The sequence below is a fragment of the Lycium ferocissimum genome, chromosome 4 (genome assembly GCF_029784015.1).
Source record: "Lycium ferocissimum isolate CSIRO_LF1 chromosome 4, AGI_CSIRO_Lferr_CH_V1, whole genome shotgun sequence".
In the NCBI taxonomy this organism is placed as follows: Eukaryota; Viridiplantae; Streptophyta; class Magnoliopsida; order Solanales; family Solanaceae; genus Lycium; species Lycium ferocissimum.
In genome coordinates, this window is record NC_081345.1 from 45,388,684 (window position 1) to 45,411,226 (window position 22,543).

The 22,543-nt window shown below is 33.7% G+C and overlaps 1 protein-coding gene across 1 annotated transcript; it reads left to right on the forward strand.

Moving 5' to 3' along the window:
- The first annotated feature begins 1,627 nt into the window (after positions 1-1,627).
- On the forward strand, positions 1,628-18,221 carry LOC132054103 (sodium/calcium exchanger NCL1-like). Its single transcript, XM_059446165.1, has 4 exons — positions 1,628-1,953; positions 2,572-2,772; positions 4,534-4,661; positions 18,102-18,221. Exons 1-4 carry the CDS (start codon positions 1,752-1,754, stop codon positions 18,219-18,221), a joined length of 651 nt encoding a protein of 216 aa, XP_059302148.1. The 5' UTR covers positions 1,628-1,751.
- The last annotated feature ends 4,322 nt before the right edge of the window (positions 18,222-22,543 follow it).

The window sequence follows — 22,543 nt, forward strand, 5'->3', positions numbered from 1 at the left end:
TATTCTATTTCAGTTGTAGCATCCGTGAATAAAAGAAAATTCTTTATTTTCACAGGAAAATTTTGGTATTTTGCACCTAATCAATTAAAGCACGAGATGTGTTTACACATAGAGTTATATCACTTAATCATGGTTAATTAATGCATGATTTACTTCATTAAACTACTTATCATAATAAGTTTTAAGTTCATTTCGTGTAAACTAACATGCACAATATAAATATTTACTTTTCTTGTATATTGTAATGCTAAATAAGGGTATAAAAGGTAAGGTCCCATCTTATGTTGATTATTAGGTAATTATGAGTAAATTTGTAAGTTTTGTTTGAAAAGCTTCCCATGAAAGGAAGTGGGCTATAAATATAAGGAGTCAATGTTTTCGTCTTTTAAGTATTTTTATTGTCATTAGCCATGAAATAGTTCCAGCAATTCTTATGAAACAAGATTTCAACTGCAGAAGGATTGTTATCACAAAAATATATGATCATTGGTGGCAATATTTGTTGTATTGAAGAAGGAACTTCAAATGGTGATTTGTTTATTGTAGCTAGTTGGTGCCAATATTTGGTATGCTAAAGAAGGCACTTCAAATTTTCAATTTTCAGATAAATTATGAAGTGGTAACTTGCAAGAAAGCTCGTACTCTGTCAAATTATAATCTTTCGTCAATTGCCTCAATATCAAATATGTAAATATTATATTTTTATTGTCATTAGCCATGAAATAGTTCCAGCAATTCTTATGAAACAAGATTTCAACTGCAGAAGGATTGTTAAACACAAAAAAATATGACCATTGATGGTAATAAAAATGGTATTACTTGTTCATTTTTATAAAATCATAAAATTAATTAATTTTCATGAAGTGGTAACTTGCAAGAAAGCTTGGCATTATAATTGATTCATTCATTGTTAAATATAAGCAAAGTGAAAAATTGTATTAAACATAAGAAAGACAGATGGCATTATGGTGATTCATTCATTTGTTTATTTTCTTATGATTTTAACCCACATGACGACACACACACATCTAAGTAATCACAACAATATAAACAAATCCATTTGAAAGAGTCTCAAAAACTTCAATCTAACTCATCAAATTTGTAGTGATCATCATCAAATTTGTAGTGATCATCTATATATTAAGGCTATTCCTTTTTCTCTATCTGCATTATAAAAATGGGAAAATTCCTAAAAACTTCTTTTGCTCTTATGAAACTATTGCCATCCTATTCAAAGTTACTGGTTTTCGAACTCAAATATTACAACACCATTTCAGAAGTTGATAGAATTTGAAGCAATCGTCGTTCATCTATATATTAACCACTACTATTTTTTAATAATTTACGAAAAAAAATGGGTGGATATTAAACGGGAAATAAAACTGCATGAGGTTGAAACTTATTTTTGTACAAATAATAAATAAATAAAAACATTTTTAAAAAATTAAATTATATAAATAAAACAATTAATTAAAAAAAAAACATATTTTTCTCGGTCTTCTATTGCCACTCGACCACACAAGGTCGAAAACTATATTTTCGTAATGTCAGTAGAAATTTTTTTTTCGACCTCGTGTGGTCGAAAAAAATTTCACCCTATCAAGCGACTGTCCAGAAAATTTCTCAAAGTTACTGGTTTTCGAACATTACCATATTATTACAACACCATTTCAGATGGTGTTGATAGAATTCAGAAGAAATCGTCGTTCATACGTCTGTATACAACAGATTCAACAGAGAAGTGTGAGCAAATGTATGGATTTTTGCCTTGTTCAAAGAGTCTGTCTGGTCATTTTTTCCTCATTGTGGTGTATGAGTACTTGTTATTTCATGGAGAATACTATGTGGCCATGGGAGGTGAAAGGATTTTCAAGATTCTTGGTCCAAATAGTGTATTTGGTGCAAGTGCATTTCACATTCTTGGCTTCCTTCCTGAGGCTTTGATACTACTTGGTAATTAAACCCCTCTAGCCTTCATAGAGCTACTATCTTTTTGTTTCATTATAAATTGAAATTTTCTTCGAACTTATGCACATATAGATATAATAGCAGCAAATAGCATCTTTTTAGCCTGCATATTTATGGAACTCAATCAGCTTGATCTCTATCTTACAAAAAGAAACAGAAATTAGTGATGGACAACTTTTGTTGTTGAACATTAAAAATCCGTCCCTAATCCTATTTAAAGACGGATTAGCAACGTATTATGAAAATCATGTTAGCTACGACAATTTAGTGACAGAAATGAAGTTAAGAAAACTCTTGTTTATTAACGATGAATAATAATGAAAGTACTTTTTTTTTCTTTTCAAAAACTAAATATTTGATTGATCAAAATGGAAGAAAGATGACACGACCTTATATGACTAATGCTCATTTTGATCATAAAGCGGTTTGTTCTTATCCTTACGAATAGGACAATACTATGCTATTCCCAATATTATTATTACTTTGTTTGTTGTATCTGTAGGAATTCCTTTCAACCAAGAATTTGTCCTTTTCTTAAAGAATTTGTTTTGGACTCTTCTTGATTATCATTTATCTGTTACCCTTTTGGTTCCATATTATCAGCATCAGGGCTCTTGAACAGTAAAGAAGTTGCTCAAGAGTATGTGTTAACTGGAGTGGGGTTGCTAGCTGGATCAACAATCTTGCTTCTCACTTTAATTTGGGGAACTTGTGTTTTTGTTGGCAGTCAACAATCAACACCTAGTGTGACATCATATGGTCACATGCAAAACCATTGGGAAAGATTTCTGTCTCAATGGACTGGTATGTTCTCACTACTTATAACTTGAGTGAAGTTCTTTTTTTTATTTTTATTTTTATTTTTTTTAACAATCGTGGTGTCTGGGACAACTTGCTCGCATCTCAACTAATTCCACGGAGTACTTGCTGTCTCCTACCAAAGACAGATGGAAAGATATCCGATTTTTTACCTTTGTTGAGATTTCGTCCATAAAGTTATAATGCTGTCATCTTTGATAGAATCAATTTTTTAAAATCATCAAAACATCCCCCATGATAGATGGAAATATATCACCTAATATTTTTACCTTTGTTGAGATTTGAAATAACTTGAATAAAGTTATAATGCTGTCATCTTTTTGCGTGGCTTAGGATGGAATCAATATATTTTAATATATCATTTACATCCCCCATGATATGCCACGGGGCAAAGTTTCAAAAAAAAAACCCTTTTTCGCGCCCGAAGGATAAAACTATTTTGATTTTACATTAATGCCAAGATTTTTTGTATTTTTTGTATGTATATCGTACTTTTTAACCCTTATATTCATAGCTTAACGTACGCATACGACTCCACTCAGTTGGACTAGAAGTGGGTACGGATGGAATCTATATATTTTTTTTTTATATATATTTAGATACATCATGTATAGGCAGTTATGCTCATTGGCATATTGAAAGGACACTTGCATCAACATTTATAAAAGGCATAATACATATACATACCATCAAACTTGGCCTCAGCTGTCAAGTATGCCCTCCAACTTTAAGTATGCACAAGTAGGCATCTTAATTACTTGTATAAAGTTGGACACGTAACAAATGTTGATATGGCACTTCCAAAATTTATGTGTCACGTCAGTGCCACATCAGCATTTGTGTTTACGTATTCAACTTTATACAAGTTGAAGTGCTTACTTGTGCACAGCCAAAATTGAAGGGCATACTTGCTAGCTGAAGCCAATTTTGAGGGCCTGTTTATGTATTGTGCCTTAATAAAAATAGGAAGAAACTTCTCTTTATTATTTTAAGAATTATAATCCGATTTCCTAAAGCAAATTAAAAAGTTACAACTCAATCACGTAAAAAAAAAAAAACTATCACTATCACTATAGGAATAAACGTGAAGGTAATACAACAACTTGGTCATTTAAAATTTCAAATTACAAGGCTAGCTCGAGTCAATTATGTACTATCTCGAAAAGAGCTTCACGAAGACCGAAGGTTGCATCATTTCCGATCAGAGACGGGTTCAGGATTTACATTTAATACGTTTAAGATTTAGAATCTTACAATATATATATAAACTGATTGAACTTATGACATCATGAGTTCAGTTGAACCCGTTACTTCTACTCTCCATTAGCCTATGCTCCTAAACCCCACTTTCCCCATCAATCTTACTCGATAGTAGTGTGACCCCACTCTTTTTGCTCTTATTGAATTACTGATTCTGTTTCATTTTATATGACGACGTTTATTATATAACGAGTTTCATAAGAAAGGAAAACAAAATTTTGGCACATGTACTAAAGTATACGTAGAACTTATGATCTTAAACATGTCACACTTCAATAGTTAACAAAGCATGATATTAAGGGGAAAATGAAAATTTTAAAGTTAATCATGCATGTACCAAAATAGTAAAACCGTTATTCTTTTCAAGAACATACTAAAAAGAAAAACTACCCTAATGATGTTTAGGGTCAGGTCCTCCAGGACTATACCGGTCCACATCGTACTTGATTGCATGTCTCAATCTTTCCTTTATAATCTCTCGGGCAGTTTCCATCATCGTCTCCCTTCTCTTCTGTGAAGATGGCTCGAGTGGACGGCTTTCAGAGCGAGGACATGAAAGCAAGACAAGAATTAAGCAAAACCAAAACCTAAAACCAGCCATTCTTGAAGATGAGGTTTGCCAAAAAAAGAAAACCTTGTAATGAGCTAGCTCTAAGGCAATTGCATGAAATTGTGGAGGTTTATTGGGATGTTTAGGTTTATATAGGCCATTATGGTCCTTAATTTAATTATATTTAATTAAGGAGGGGCATCAATTAACACAAGTATGCGGCGAAAATGAAGAATATACCACTTAATTAGGTCATCATCAACACTTTAAAACAAAATTATAATTAAACTTAATTCTTTTATTAATTCTTTTAGGCCATTTAACTCCAAGAAAGATAAAAATAATCAACTGCATATTCACCCTTTTTGTTTTTAGTCATTGGTGTGCGCCATATATACTTTTGAGTTTCTTGAAATGAAGTCACAATCACACATCGTACGTACCAATCAATGCATCTCAAGATTTGTGATGATATAATCATATTTCATTGCCAAAGGACAATATATACCTTAACGATATAAAGTATATAAATGGGGTGGTGGGAGAGTCAAGATTTTTACAAAAATAATTCAAAATATACAATATAAACACGCGAAAAAGGTTAGGGGAATCAACATCAATAATAGTTTTGACTTTATATATACGATTTTCCGGCAAAGAGAGTTTGAATGAAGCTCCTTCTGTCCTCCTGGATCCACCATTGTATATATAGATGTCATCCCTGATAATTGATCCTATACTTCTCTACTATTAAGAATATTAACTTTATCTTTTTTTTTTTGTTTGCGCAATATAACTTTCCGATGAAAGTTGAATCCCATTCATTGCGTGTGGCGGCTGTCACTTTACATATTTCCCATCCACTTAGTTAATTAGGATGAATATTCCTAGTCATAGACAGTTAGACTTTAGAACAGTTATAGAATTAGTTATTGGCTAGACAAATATTGGCAGTATATTAAGTCATCGCCATATATGTAACTTTCCCCGTTGAGGTTCTGAAAGGTCACTGTTCCTAGCTTAGTTCCTTTTCTTCACCAATTTATTTATTTGTCGAATTAAGCTTAGCTAAGCCTAGATTCCTCTAGGATTGACACTTTTTCGTAATATAAATGATAAAATATCCTCCCACCTATTACATTATGAGACGATGACTAGAGGAAACGAGGTATCTATCTTGCTTCCACTAAAAGAACGAAGTTGTTTTGAATCTGAAAGAAAACGGGGTGTAATTATTGGCCTCGATTTCTTTTTCATGCCCTCCTACTACAAAAAACTGGGTAATGAGCCGAGGTTGAAAGTTGCAATTCGCGGAGGTTTTTTAGCCTCCGCTATTTGCTAGCGGAGGTTGCGAATAGCAACTTTCATTCTCCGCAAATTACTCAGTTTTTTGTAGCGTCTTTTGGCCGCTCCTCTTCCAACGGACTACTCATTTGAAGGAGGAGAATCGTACTCAGGGTTGCGGTGTGCTATGTGAATCAAAATATTAAAAGCGGCAGAAAGGCGTCACCATTATACTAAAAAGGTGCAATAAAATAATTCCGGGACTAAATAATATCTTTTACCAAACGGAGGATAATATAATCTCATAAAATATCTGAAATTATTATTCTTATCCCATCAGCCAAATGACCCCTATCTGTTTAAACTTAAGCGAGTTGAGTATTAAAAATAGGGAAAAGGGTCAATTCCCTCTACTTTAAGAAAAAGGCTAAAAATATCCCCCGTTACGAATTTGGGTTAAAAATACCCCTCCCGTCATTAAAGTTTTCAAATACATCCCTGTATTAACGGAAATCCCGAAATCCCCCAAAATAACCTAATTTCATTTTCAAACCCGCTCCATCATTAAACCCGACCCAACTATATACTAACCAAGTGGAATGCTAATTTTCTGGGGGAGCTTTCCGAATCACCCTCTCTAGCTCGCTTAGTGGGCTGAGAAAGATAGTCCAAAGTGCTCGGAATTTCACAGCTTGAGAAGTCACCATCAGAGTTAATATGTGCAAGAAACTTCGCCGGTGAACTGTTTTGCTTGAGAAAATTACTATTACCACCACCGGATGATTCAAATAGTCCCTGTCCGGCGATGGGTCCGCCGGTTGCGGGTTTAAGGTCCGGTCGACCCAGGTGAGTAGTTGATGGGTGAGGTAGTGGTGGTTTATTGGGGTGTGGAGAATAGGAGAAGAAGGGTTCAGTGTGGTCAGATTCAAGAAATGGTTCTGACCATGTTGCCGGAGCTGAACGGGTTTAGTTGGATCGGGTTTAATAATGGAGCAGATATAAAGTATGAAATTAGGTTATTTTGGGAGATTTGAGATTTCCATTAAGACAGGGGTATATTTGAAAACTTTAATGAGGGGTGGGGTGTTATTGACCCAAATTAGTAATGGAGGATAACTCTTTTCCCCAAGTAGAGAGGTATTTTTGACCTTATTCCCTTAAAAATAAGATATTTTATCACCTCTTCAAAGTACTATTAATGTCCAATACCAAGTTTTGTTATTGGATATACGTACAACTTTTTTCTATAAAGAAACCATCCTTTTCTTCCCATTATTATATTGCTTTCATTCTCGTGGTGACCCTTCCTTTTGAAGATGGCAAAATCTCCTCAACTTTACACACGAGTCAGCATTAACTCATAAGTATAGTATACTTGATCCATTTGTTGTCACATAGTTTCATAATAATTCTGCCAAGGTTTTATTCTTTTTGTTCTGATTTATATAGCGCAGTTTGATTCAATACGAAGTTTAAGAAACAAACGAATATTTTAGAAACTTATAACCTCAAACAACAACAATAACAACAACAACAATAACAACATACCCAGTGTAATCCCATAAGTGGAGTTTGGTGAGGATAAAGACAAATTTAGAATTTCTAAAACATGAGTGCACCACTTAAAAAGGAAGAAAAGAAAAGTAGCAAGTGGTAATTGATCCCTAGCCTAATGCTCTAGGTAAATAAATTCAGCATTCAATCAAATACATCATTCAGTCTTTTTGGAGCATGAGTGTCTACCGTTAATATTATATCAATTCTAGAAAACATGTATATATAATATCTAATTTTAAGAGGAGACCATATATATATAGGTTCACGTACCCCGTAATTTTCATGTAAATTCGCCTATGGAGGAGGGTAGTGTTAGGGTTTTGCCCTAATTTTTTTTACAATATTTGAGTTTTACTTTTCTCTTGAAGGAAAGTCAAAGTATAACCATAATTGTTTTACTTTTCCTGAAAGGAAAATATAATTCTCTTCCATATTTGGCTAGTTCTTTTCTTTGGAAGAAAAGGTTTTGGACCTCTATAAATTGAAGAATCTCTCTCATACAATAAAAAAAAACAATAGCATCCACAATGTAGTCGTTTAACGAGTCTTGTTTAGGGGAGATGTTCTCCCAATAGTTTTAATATTTTAAAAAAAAATTATTTTCTAATATGTAGGCCAGTTGGCCAAACCATATCAATATATTATGCCTCTTTTAGTATAGTTTTATTTGTTGTTCGATTTATCGTGTTCAAGGTTTGCAATTGTTAAGCTTCCGCATGACAATCTGTTATTTCGACCCCAACAAGTGGTATCAGAGCCAGGTTCATTAATCTCAATGGATCTGTGATTTCACTGAAGAAGAAGAAGAAGAAGAAGAAGAAGAAGAAGAAGAAGAAGAAGAAGAAGAAGAAGAAGAAGAAGAAGAAGAAGAAGAACTACTTTCAACAACTTTTAACCCATACCTATTTTCAACCAATTTTAACCCTTGCTTTTATTTTTAATGCAACGCAGGGCTCATTTTTAACCCATGCTCACTTTCAACGCACCGGGCTCCAATAATTTGAACTCGTGCTCGGGCTCCAATAATTTTAACCCGTGTTCACTTTCAACGCACCGGGCTCTAATTTTGAATCAATACCAATTTTTAACCAATACTTGTTTTAATCAATACAAATTTTATCCCTACCTATTTTGAACCATGTCAAGCATCAATATATCTTTGAATGCTCCACAAATCTTCATTGATGAAAAGTGAAAACCATCAGAATTGGTCAGTGAAGATGAAGTTAAAATATATTTTACACGGCCTTTAAGAAGAAGGAGAAATCAAGTCTTCAAACTCAAATTGGATACACCAACTTGAATTTGAGGGGAAATGTTAAAGTTTACTTTTCTTCTACTTTATGATATAATTGATGTTAGAAATATTTACTTCCTTTTTAGTCTAGAAATATTCTAGAACATTTAGTTTCCTTCTAAGTTTAGTTACTACATTAATTATAAAATATTAGTTTCCTTTTAGTTTAGTATCTATAAGGAAAATAATATATTTTATTTATTTTATCCTCTTTATTTCTCTATAAATAGAGATGTAGTCCTTTATTTTTCAATACAAGAAACAATGAAATGAATTAATGCAATGAGTTTTCATTCATTCTCTCTAGTTTTGTTTCATTCCATAACAGTGGTATCATTGCAAATCGTACAACGAGGTTGAAGACAGGTTTAAAGCAGATTCATACCAAGATGCAGCCAATTTGACGATAATGACGATTTTTGTCTGAAAAAAAAAAAGAAAAATCTGGAGTACTACATGTGGAGAAATTTTCAATCATATTTTCAACAATCTTGCTGCTGCATATTTTTAAAACAAAAATAATTTTTAACTCATGCTTACTTTAATGCATGAGCTCCACTTTTCAACTCATGCTTACTTTTAACGTATGAGCTCAAATTTTTAACTCTTGCTTACTTTAAACGCTTGGGTCAATTTCAACTCATGTTCACTTTTAACGCATGGGCTCCACTTTCAACCTGTGCTCACTTTCAACACACAAGGTTCACATTTTTAACTCATGCTTCCTTTTAACCATAGCAAGCAGCAGTGATGAAGATTATGTGAAGAAGACGGATCAACTTTTGTCAAGAAAATCCAGACCAAAAGGGGAGATTTGTTAGGGTTTTGCCCTGATTTTCTTACCATATTTGAGTTTTACTTTTCTCTTGAAGGAAAGTCAAAGTATAACCATAATTGTTTTACTTTTCCTGAAAGGAAAATATGATTCTCTTCCATATTTAGCTAGTCCTTTTTCTTGAAGGAAAAGGTTTTAAACCTCTATATATTGAAGAATCTATCTCATACAATAAAAAATAAAAAAACAATAGCATCCGCAATTTAGTTTCTCATATGTAGGTCAGTTGGCTAAACCATATCAATATATTTTAGATTGCCCTTTTCAGTATAGTTTCTATCTTGTCCAATCTTCAACATTTAAAAAATCAAAAATTCAAAATTTGAAAACATTTGTAATTGGCCAAACCATATCAATATTTTATGCCTCTTTTAGTATAGTTTTATTTGTTGTTCGATTTATTGTGTTCAAGGTTTGCAATTGTTAAGCTTTCGCATGACGCCCTGTTATTTACGCTTATAAATATATAGTAACACAAGATAGGATGTACACAGACCTTACCCAAATCGTTGTGGGGTAGATAAGTTGTTTCCCTAGACCCTTGGCTTAAAAGAAAAGAACCTTATACTCTTAAACATATCATTCTATTTTAAACTTGTGGGATTAAGCACGTTATAACATTTGTAATTTTGTATGACTATTAAAGTTTCTCATTAAGAATAAAATAAAAAGCTTATAGTTAGATTATTGCCTAATATAAAAATTATACCCGGTGCGCATATAATTTTAATCCTACAATTAAAGATTGCCTTATTCCTTCTGGACTCCAATACATTATATTTTTCTGAAAGCGAAAATGATGCAACCAACCCAAAAGTGTTTATTTGGTATTATAATTTATAATTTGGTCAACCTTAGTCCATAGTATTATAATTTATAATTTGGTCAACCTTAGTCCATAGCCAATAATATATCAGTACACATCCCCCAAATTGATGAATTATGAACAAATAAGTAGTTTATATACATGTATCAGCATGAAATAATTTGGTCACAGCCACACAGTTACTTTGACTAAACAGTAGCTCAAACTAATTTATATATATAATAAAGTTAGGCATAGACAAAGTAATGTGGCACCTTTCTATTGCCTCCATTGCTATTTATCTTTTTTCTCCCTTTTTTGCATTTTTCCTTCAATTTTGTATATAATCTAATACTAACTAAATTGATTAGCAAAGCCTCATAAAGTTATATAGCAACACACCGCACATAGCAATAACAAAAAAAACGATAAAACCTTTGCAATAAAGCCAGTAGCGGTTTTTTTTAATCAGCCCAGAACACTGCACGAGCTTTTATTCTTATCTATGTTTTTTAGGAAGATGTTTAAGAAAACGAACCAAGACCTTTCATTTTCCAACAACTCTTCATTTGCTAAAACTTCTAAGTTCTCATTTTCTCCTAATAGATGAGGGCAAAAGAGTGATCTTGTAAACTTAATAGCTTTGAATCAGAGGCAGATCTAGGATTTGAAGGTGGCGGGTGCCACAATTTTCTTCAATGTACATCTTGTTAGGAACGTGTATTTGGATCGGGTCCATCTCTTTTTAGTTTATTCGGGTCAACTTAATAGGCTTTTTTTTATTTGCAAATATGAAAATTTCATCTCAAAAATCAAGAAATTAAACAAACATAATTAGCATCTTAAACAAGGAATCACACGCATTAACAACAGAGGTAAAATCAACATTTTCACCAAGGAACTTGCATTTCTTATGTATATTAGAAAATGAACTTGCACAAGTAAAATAACATCTTCAATAAGGGAATTACAACAATCAAAATAAGAAAAACAATAGAAAAACTCTTCAATAGGTAAATACACCCCATAAGTAAATGTAGAATTAGATAAACTACAAGTTCTCAAAAATAAATCATAAATTTCATGTTTTTTCTAAGCAGTGCTTATGATATTTCCATCACAATTTAAGTAAATTAAAATAGCAAGATTAAAATATGTACGTACTCTATATTTATTTATTAAAACTTTTAACTTGGAAATTAAACTAAAAATAGATAACACTTTTTCGGACATTTTTTTTTTCTTTTTGTATTAATAAAAATAAAACGAAACTAAACATATCTCCTAAACTGTGACTCTATTTTTGTGATTTTCGAATATTCAAATAAGACCTACTAAACAAAAATAAAACCAAATAAAATGTCCAAACTATATTTAAAGGAAAATTTAGATACTCGAAGGTGAAACACCCCGGGGAGGGTCAAAAATCACGTGTCTACAAGTGTCATAATCACACAGTGAAGTACCAATAATGCATCACTGGATTTGTGATGATATAATAATACCTCATTGCCAAAGGACAATATATACCTAAGCAATAGAACAGAAATTAAAAAAAAAAAAAAACATAAATGTCACGCCTGAAATCTGAACCTATACTTCTCTAAAAATCATGTTATTCAAAAATTTATACGCGTACAAAAATATTAGTCTATTTTATTCTATTTACGTGATGGCGCTTTATCCTTCTAACTCCTTCCACTTCTCCCAGAGACAAGAACTATGGCTTGACCTTCAGGGAAGAAATTAGTGGGACCACTCCTTTAAGGGAGCCTAAATAGTGAAAGGTTATCCCTCTGCAACGCAAGAAACAAAGCAAAGTCATGAAACTGGCCAATTATGCTCGAGGCTTCGAGCAGAGGTCAAATCTGAAGGTGTAATTTTATGACGAAGGAGATTCAATTAACTAATTAAGATGAATATTCCTAGTCATAAAGAGTTGGACTTTAGCCCAGGTAGAGGTTGGTTATTGGCTATGTTAGATAGTTTGTAATATAAGAGGTCTTAAATTAAATAGACACATCTGTTCATGAAGGGCATTACTATTCTGAAAAGCCATCTCTCAAATTCAATAATATAAGGACACTCTTGAAGTAACATAAAGAAAAATCTGCAAGCATAAACATGAGCTTTGTTGTATCCTAAATGACATTGCTTGTATATTCCCAATTTGTATATGGATAATATCTCTTTAAAGAAAATTGATTCTTTCACGCCTCAAAGTCATTTCTTCTTCAATTATATTTACCTACTTTCCTAACAGCATGCATGCAAACCACCCAACAAACAATGCATGCAAACCACCCAACAAACACAAAAGAAAAAAAAAATACAAGAGCATGTTTATGTAATTGGATATGAAGTTGCTTAATTTTGGAGTTAGTTTACTCATAAGGTCATTTAATTCAGACAAATTGTGTAAGACGGTCTTTTTTTTTTTTTTTTTCTCTCCTTGTTTTGTAATAAAAAAGTCACTTTGTTTTTATAATTTAATACACAAAGTCACTTACTATATCCAGGTGATATTTATGACCACTTAGTTGATATGGAAATAATTTACCGTTGCAAAAATCATCCATCTCACTTTAATTTAAAAAAAAAAAAAAAAAAAACTGTCCATTTGACTAATGAATCCAAATAAAAAAAATAAAATGTCTTCTTACCTGTTAGAATTGTTATTTTCCTCATCAAAAGATTCGTATGCCTAATATAATTTCTCTTAAGTCTTTATTTTATTTCTTAAATTTCATAGAAATTCAAACTACGTCACTTAAATTGAAACTAAGGGAATATGTCTGATCTGCATATGCAAATTAAGCATATATATAGTTTAACGCATACAACTCCAATCAGTTGGAGTATAGAAGTGGGTACGTAATGGAATCTAACATTATTTTTTATATATAATTAGATACATCACATATATGCACATTGGCAATTGAAAGGACACCTGCGTCAACATTTATACAAATAGGGAGAGAGTACTTCCCTTGTAATAATTACTTTATGACTTATAATCCGAATTGATCCGAAAGCAAAAAAGGTACAACTCAATCTTATAAAAACCTATCAGTATCACTGTAAGAATGAAAGGGAAGAGAGTACAACAACTTGGTCATTTAAAATTTAAAATTACAAGGCTAGCTCAGGTCAGTTGCATCTCTGAATTAAAGAGCTTCCCGAGGGTAGGTGCTGATTCAGAATTTACAACCAATTGCACTTCTTGACATTATGGATTCAGTTGAACCCGTTACTTCAACTATACGTCCACCTTTGCTCCCAACCCTCACTTTCCTCGTATATAGAAAATCATCTTTCTTTTGTAAAACATACAACAAAGAAAAAAAGTGTCACATAAAATGAAACAGAGTAAGGTCTTATATATATATTCGCCTATGTCCTTGTTTTCTTTATAATTACAGAACTATCCTAATGATGTTTAGGGTCAGGTCCACCAGGACTATACCGGTCCATATCGTACTTGATTGCATGTCTCAATCTTTCCTTTAAAATTTCTCGGGCGATTTCCATCATCGTCTCCCTGCTCCTCTGCGGAGGTGGCTCGAGTGGACAATCTGATCGAGGACATGAAAGCAAGATAAGAATTAAGCAGAACCAAAACCTAATTATACAAGCCATTAATTCTTGGAGATGGGATTAGGAGAAAGTTAACCGTTAAGAGCTCAAAGGAGTTAAAGGCTAAGAGCTCTAAGGTGTTGCATGAAATTATTATAGAGGTCTTTTGGGATGTTTGGGTAGAGGTCTTTTGGGATGTTTGGGTTTATATAGGCCCTTATGATCCTAAATTTCATTATACTGTATTTAATTAAGGAGGGGCATCAAATAACACAAGTATGAGACGAATTAACTGAATTCAATTTGTTTATTAATTCTTTTAGGCCATTTGACTCCAAAAAAAGAAAAAAAAAAAAGAATCAACTGAATATTCGAGCTCCCTAAGTATGAGGATCCCCTCCAGTACCTATTTCTAGGATTGACACTTTTTCGTAATATAAATGATAAAATATCCTCCCACCTATTACATTATGAGACGATGACTAGAGGAAACGAGGTATCTTTCTTGCTTCCACTAAAAGAACGAAGTTGTTTTGAATCTGAAAGAAAACGGGGTGTAATTATTGGCCTCGATTTTTTTTTCATGCCCTCCTACTACAAAAAACTGAGTAATGAGCCGAGGTTGAAAGTTGCAATTCACGAAGGTTTTTTAGCCTCCGCAATTTGCTAGCGGAGATTGCGAATAGCAACTTTCATTCTCCGCAAATTACTCAGTTTTTTGTAGCGTCTTTTGGCCGCTCCTCTTCCAACGGACTACTCATTTGAAGGAGGAGAATCGTACTCAGGGTTGCGGTGTGCTATGTGAATCAAAATATTAAAAGCGGCAGAAAGGCGTCACCATTATACTAAAAAGGTGCAATAAAATAATTTCGGGACTAAATAATATCTTTTACCAAACGCAGGATAATATAATCCCATAAAATATCTGAAATTATTATTCTTATCCCATCAGCCAAATGACCCCTATCTGTTTAAACTTAAGCGAGTTGAGTATTAAAAATAGGGAAAAGGGTCAATTCCCTCTACTTTAAGAAAAGGACTAAAAATATCATCCGTTACGAATTTGGGTCAAAAATACCCCTCTCGTCATTAAAGTTTTCAAATACATCCCTGTATTAACGGAAATCCCGAAATCCTCCAAAATAACCTGATTTCATTTTCAAACCCGCTCCATCAATAAACCCGACCCAACTATGTACTAACCAAGTGGAATGCTAATTTTCTGGGGGAGCTTTCCGAATCACCCTCTCTAGCTCGCTTAGTGGGCTGAGAAAGATAGTCCAAAGTGCTCGGAATTTCACAGCTTGAGAAGTCACCATCAGAGTTAATATTCATATAACTTTCTATTGATGTAAATTATTATTACTGTGGGAATGAAATAATGAAAGAACATCACTACTACAAAATGAAATTTATAATAGGTGATACTAGATGGTGCTAGTTTAAGGAATCTTTTTTTATATTTTGATTGATAGAGTATTATTATCTAGAAGACTTGATTAAGAGTAAATAAAAATAAAATTATGTGTTAATAACAAAATTTATTAAAACCTGAAATCTAATCTTTTCCGAATTTGAAAAATAATTTTCTTGGGGATATATTTATAAAATTTAATAAGAATATTTAGGGCCGTGCGAAGCGCGGACAAGTTTATTAGAGTGTAAATTAAAACATGTTGAATTTGATCCAATTTATGGATTAATTAAAAGCCCAACTCTTGTTACTTTTGGTCTATATAATGTGGTGGATGATATTCTTAATTAATTCATATATAAGTTGACAACTAATTCTGGATAAGCTTTTTAATATTGCTTCATCCTCCATAATTTTTCTTATTTATCTCCAGCTAAAACATTAGCTATGTAGCCCCATCCGTTTCTGATTATCTAATCAATTACTCCTATATATAGGTCAATGTGATCCTAAATCTCATTATAATTATTTAAGGAGGGGCATCAATTAACAAAAGTATGCGGCAAAGATGAAGAATAACCACTTGATTAGGTCATCAACAACTTCAATTTTTTATTAATTCTTGTAGGCCATTTGACTCCAAAAAACAAAAAAGAATCAACTGAATATTCAATTTGCCTAAGTGGATATATATTTTGATTCACCTATTTTGTTTTTAGTCGATGGTCTTAATCTTGAGCCAATGTATCTCTAGATTTGTGATGATACACTCATACTTCATTGCCAAAGAACAACATATATAACTAAGCGTTAACGGAGACAAAAATTCTGACGAAGGGATTAAATAACATACATAAACGTCATAATTGAAATTTGAACCTATGCTTCTCTTAAATCACGTGTATTAAAAAAATTATATATGTAAAAAAGTATTAGTCCATTTTGTTCTATTTACATAATAGTAGCACTACATCCTCCTAACTCCTTCCGCTTCTTTCAAGGACAAGAACTACAACTTGACCTTCGGATTAAGTCTGTGAGGCACCTCCTTTGAGGACGCCAAAATAGTGAAAGGTTAAACCTTTGTGACACTGAATACTAAGCAAAGTCACGAAACTGGTAGTTTATGCTCGAGCAGAGATCTAAGTCGGCGGAGATTCAATTGAATTCTCTTTGTAGTATGGCTCAGCCACTATGCATAATATAGCCCCTACCCACTTAGTTGATTATGATAAATATTCCTAGTCATAGAGAGTTGGAGTTTAGCACTGCTAGCAGGTTGGTTATTGGCTAGCTAGACAATATTGGAACTACATCATCTCCACATATATAACTTTCACCGTTGAGGTTCTGAAAGGTCACTGTTCCTAGCTTAATTATTAGCTCATTTTCTTCACCAATTATATATTTGATATCGAACTAGGCTTCGCTAAGCCTAGACTCGTTTAGAATTGGTACTTTAATATTTTTTTTTGTAATATACATGATAAAATATCCTCCCCACCTATTATGCTATATATGAAACTATGACTAGGTAAAAAAGAGGTATATATCTAACTCGCTTCCATTGAAAGAATGAACCTGCTTAAATTCTCGATTTCCTTCTTGTACCATGTTAAATGAATCTTGAGTCTAACTCAACCTTAAAAGCTAGTTCAAGGAAGGAGGAGTTGCCAGGCCATATAAGGAGTCCAGGAATCTCGTCGCGGTCCGATGTGAGATACTTCTTTTCAACCTCGCCCCCCCCCCCCCCCCCCCCCCCCCCCCGCCCCCGCGCCAAAACCCCTAACACACATACACACGCTCAGAAACTGTTTGAACTGGAGCGTGCACAACATGGACCAAGGGTATAAATCATCAACCCCGTCGCACGGTCCGGGGGCCCACATCGAACATGGGTCTAGATTTGATACATATTGAAATGTGTGGCCATCTCATCTAAAAGCTTCATCCACCCCCTTCCCCCCACCCCCACAGGGTCCGAGGGCCCACATCAACTATGGGTCTGGCTCTGATACCATATTGAAGTGTGTCATCTCATCTAAAAGCTTTAAGCTTAAGCTTTTAGACGAGATGGCACACACTTTAACATGTACTCTTCGTCTTTTTGCCCAGCTCTTTAGAGTCTTTTGAAGAAGGGGAATTGTACACGACTACTCAAGACTGCTTCTATGCTCTTGTGAATGGAAAAATTAAAGGTGACAATTAGGTGCGCGCGTTTGGGTCAAATATAGGACTCATGTAAAATCAATAAATGAGTGATTATTCAACCAATCCAAAGTTAGATTGGATTGAAATGATCAGTTATTTCAAGATAGGTCAATATTGATAGAAAGAACATGTATAGTAGATCCTAATTAGCTTAGGATTACTATTTCCATATTCACATAACTTGGAAATATTTATATTACTAAGATTAAGATTGTAAAGTCCAATCCCAAACTAAAGAGAGAAAGCATGGTTGCATGGCTATATAATGAAGTCATTGTCTCATGTATGTAGAGAGGCAAGAAGGAAAACATAAAATTTGTTTTACACTCAATATTGTTCTATAATATTCTTCGTGGTATTAGAGTTTTAGTTCTAACCTAAGTTATTTTGTATCCTGAATCCTGTTCCACGTTTTTTAATGGCTAATTCATCTTCCTCATTCTCTCCCTTTCACTGGGATCTCTCAATTCATAAATATATGTCCCATAAAATTGAAATCCTCAAACTATTTGTTGGAGATCCCAGATAAGCCAGTTGACGCAAACCCTGAAGATTGGTGATATTATCGTGAAGGAACCACTATCTAAGGTTGTGGTAAACGAAAAGGATGACGAAGAAACTGTCAACCCTGAATTTATAGATTGAGAAAAAAACGTCTTAGTGAGACGTTGGCTAACTGGAACCATGACTGAAGAGTCAATGTTCCTTATTATTGGTTGCGCTTCGACCAAACAAATTTGGGAGAATCTTGAGGATAATTACCTACAAGCTAGCAAAGATAAAGAATTTCAATTGAGGTAACAAATTCAGAGTATCTAGTTGAGATCAATATATGTAGACGAATACATAAAGAATTTAAAGAAATATGTGATACTCTCACTGCTATGCACAAACTGTTAGACAAAGATAGCAAGGTTATAAATTACGCTAAAGGTCTTGAAAACAAATAAAAATCTTGAAGACTGTCATACTAGACAAGGCTCCATATCCAACCTTCACTCATTTTGTTAATGCACTGAGAGGGTACGATATGAGAGAAGAAGATAGCAAGAAAGATCATATTGATCAAGCTATGATTTTTAAAGCCTAGAAAATAAGGTTCATTTACATGGACTCTGGAGCAAGTTTAGAGTTGTATCATTGCCAAAGTTCACCTTGAGGGGAGATGATAGACAACACGTCTAGTAAAGCCTAATTTGCTTAGGATTACTATTTAAATACTGACATAACTTAGGATTAGTTATGTTACTAAGATTAGGGGTAAAGTCCAATTCTAATCTAAATAGAGAAAGCATGACTATATAATGAGCCAAGAAGAGAAACATAAAGAGAGGCAAGAAGTGAAACATAAAGAGTTGTATTTTTACATTCTTGTTCTATAATCTTCTTTAATAATCAACCCTCCCAACATGAAACAACCTCTCCCCTACTTTATTTATTTATTTTGAGTTTGAAACAAAATATGAAATCTAATTATATATTTTTCTTAAACTATTAGCTTAAGTTCATCCAAATTTGTATAATTCTATTAGCTTAAGTTCATCCAAATTTATACAATTGTCAATCTCAAAATCTGACCTTGTATGTTTGGATTTATGTTTCATTTTGACTCGTTTTGACGCAATAATTCGAAGGGGTTGTCTCGGGTTCAACCCATTGGATCGAATCAACAAACGAATCTTAACCTTGCCTGTTTAAAATTGATCAAGTTATTAAAAATTAATATGATTTTTATCGCTAATGTTCGGCCTAAAATTGCATATATTTAGCTATTAGTTGCCTCACATTTTAATACTTTTAATTATCTTTTGAGTATAAATTATATTGATTTGTGCTTAATGTTATATTTTATTATGTAGAAATAAAGTGGCGTGAAGATTAAAAGATTTGGAGCAAAATTAAATAAAAGCGGAAGAGAAAAAAAGAAAGGGAAAAGGAAGAGAAGATAAAGTGGGTAACATCATGATGGCCTAATAATTGGCCATTTATTGTTGTAATGATTGCCATTTGAAGACAAAACAAAAGAGGAATTGCAAACAATTGAAATTGAGTGAAAAGAAACGTACCTGGCAGCAAGTCGATCAACGTGCGTCGCACCTGTGACGCGAAGAAAACAGCCTCTGAGTCTCTGATCATTTCGCGTTGCACCTGCTACGCGGGTGTGACACAAGCCCGCTAATTTTTTTCGGTCCGAGTTGGATTTGGTTTTTTAAAAATCCAGGTCTTTTGGTACCCTATAAATACATACTCTACACGGTTTTGACATGACTTTGGATAGCTTGAAACCCTTAGTTCAGAACTTTGGACCTAGAGAGAGCTTGGAGCCGCCGTGGAGGCCGGGATTACAGGGTTTTACCTTCTCTTCTCTGTAATACTTATTTTGAATTTTTTATTTGGATGATTTGTTATTTTTCTTCCATGTCTATGTGGAGCTAAACTCTTTAGTTCTAGGGTTTTGACACAAACATGAAAGTTGACGTTTGATTATCGTTTCTATCTATTAAATTTCCATATTCTTGGGTTGCTTATTTATTCTTGTGCTTAATTGTTTAATTACTTGATCACTAATTAGACACTATCTGTGGCGTGTGAATTGAACTAGGGATAGGGAATTTGCATGCGTAATAAGAATAAATATAGCTTGTTCGATTAATCGTTTCGCTAATGAGGATAATAATATACCCTTTAGCCTTGCTTAGTTGAATACGGAGAAGTATATGCGTTCTTGTTACCTATGACGACCATAGGAATATAGGCGTTATACTAGCATCTGCAGGCTTGTGAGCAACTCGGAAGATACTCATAAAGTTATAATTAACCCGTAGGTAGAACGATTTGAAGACTCAACCGGATTGTTAGTGGTCATAGCCCTAGATCTATCTCTTCTCCAATAAAAATCCGCTCTTTCTTGGTTGAAGTTCATTATTTGCTTTCTTTTATTTTTAGTTAGTTAATAATTATATCTTGAGATTTTACATTTTTACTTCTTGTGTAGATAATTTTATCGTTTAATTTAGTAAACAGTTAATCATAAGTCTCTATGGGTACAATATCTGGACTTAAAAATCCTATATTACTTGTACGACCGCGTATACTTGCGTGTACGTTTGGGAGCAACAACCACCCGTACAAAATACTACTAATGTCCAATACCAAGTTCTGTTATTGTAAACTCAAATATAAATTTTTTCCCCTAAAGAAACCCTCCTTTTCTTCCCATTATTATTGCTTTCATTCTCGTGCCACCCCTTCCTTAACCTTATATATGACTCAGCATGCATTAAGGGGTCGTTTGGTTGTTGGTTAAAGTAAGGGTGTCAAGTGGGCCACGCGCCCGAACTCGGTCCTGGCTTGAACCCGCCCACCACCGGCCCGGCCGTACCCACTAAGAGGTGTAAGGGGCCGGGCTAGGTGGGCTTTATTAGGGGTTGGGCCGGACAAGGTGGACAACCCACCGGCCGGCCCACCGCAGCTCCGTTGATGGCCCACCGGGCACCGGGACGCAAGACCCCGGTACTAAAAAAAAAAAAAAAAAAAAAGATAAGTACTACATTTATTACTAATAATAAGTATTTTAAAATCATTGTATCCCAATAAATTAGGAGTCTCTTTTTACGGAGCACTTTAGTTTTCTTTAAAATTGTATTTTAAAGCTAGACAATCTTGTTTTCTCAACAAATATACGTTTGATACAATTTCAGTATATAGTATATGTTAGATTGTGATAGTGCTTATCTCAACAAATATACCTTTGATAAATCATTCAGTTCAATTTCATGCCATTTCACAATTGTCTACGCAACACACCGTACCCCCTCCACCCCCACCCCCCTAATAGGCTAATACCCGACGCTCCGGACTTGTGGAGATATATGTCACCACAATGTTGACATTTAACATGTTCCTCATTTACTCGCTCAAAAATGCATCCACACCGCACCTGAAGTTGGTTTTCGAACTCGAGGGAGAAGGTGAAGGTGAAGTAGTGGAGGTGAAGTAATGTACACTAGTTGAATAATAAATTTAGATAAAGAGAGAATTGTGGAAGAATTGTGTGAAAATGAAGAAGAATGGAGGGGTATTTATATTTTGAAAATATGACCAAAGTGAAGTTATTCATAAATTTAGGGGTTCAAATAAAATTAGCAACGACTAGTTTTTAAAATTCACAACGGCTAGCTTTTTGAATTTGACGATGACTAAACTTTTTTTTAATTTAGCAATTTTATCATTAGATGTAAATGTTAATTTTATTATTATTAGTAAATGTAAATGTCTATTTTTGTATTAGAACTTTAAAAAAAAAAAAAAAAAAAAGCCCCCCACTAACTATAACCGCGCGGCCCGGCTAGGGCCCGAGGCGTAGCCCCTATTCGGGTAGGCCGGGCCGACACCCTTTTCCCTCTCCAAGCCGGGCCCCCAGCCCGGCCCCCTAACTTACGGCCTGGCCCGGCCCCTACCCCGCCGCCTGTGGCCTAAGTTTAAATGGCCCGGCCCCGCCCACTTGACACCCTTAGGTTAAAGTTATGCAGGTATAAGTAATGCAGAAATTAATTGTTCATAATTTAGTTATGCAGGGTTTAGCGTTATTCATATATTACTAATTTATATATATTAGTTATTCCATCTTCTATCCTGCTCACAACTTATACTACCCATGCTTTGATTATGCGGGATTATAAACTGGTAACCAAACACCATACTTGGTTTACTGAACTTTGAATATAGCAACTAAAATGTTACCAAACGACCCCTAAAATCTAAATCCTCAAAAAATTGATCCATTTTCTTTTCAATTGCTTTCATAATATATCATTTACAGAGCTTTTACTCATTTCATTCTAATTTGTATGACGTAATTTAATTCAACATAAAAGTTTAAGAAATAACATAGGACTTTGGACTTTTAAATTTAAATATGTCATAATAAAGTTTGTGTACTTATAAGATTTTTAAAATTATTTGCG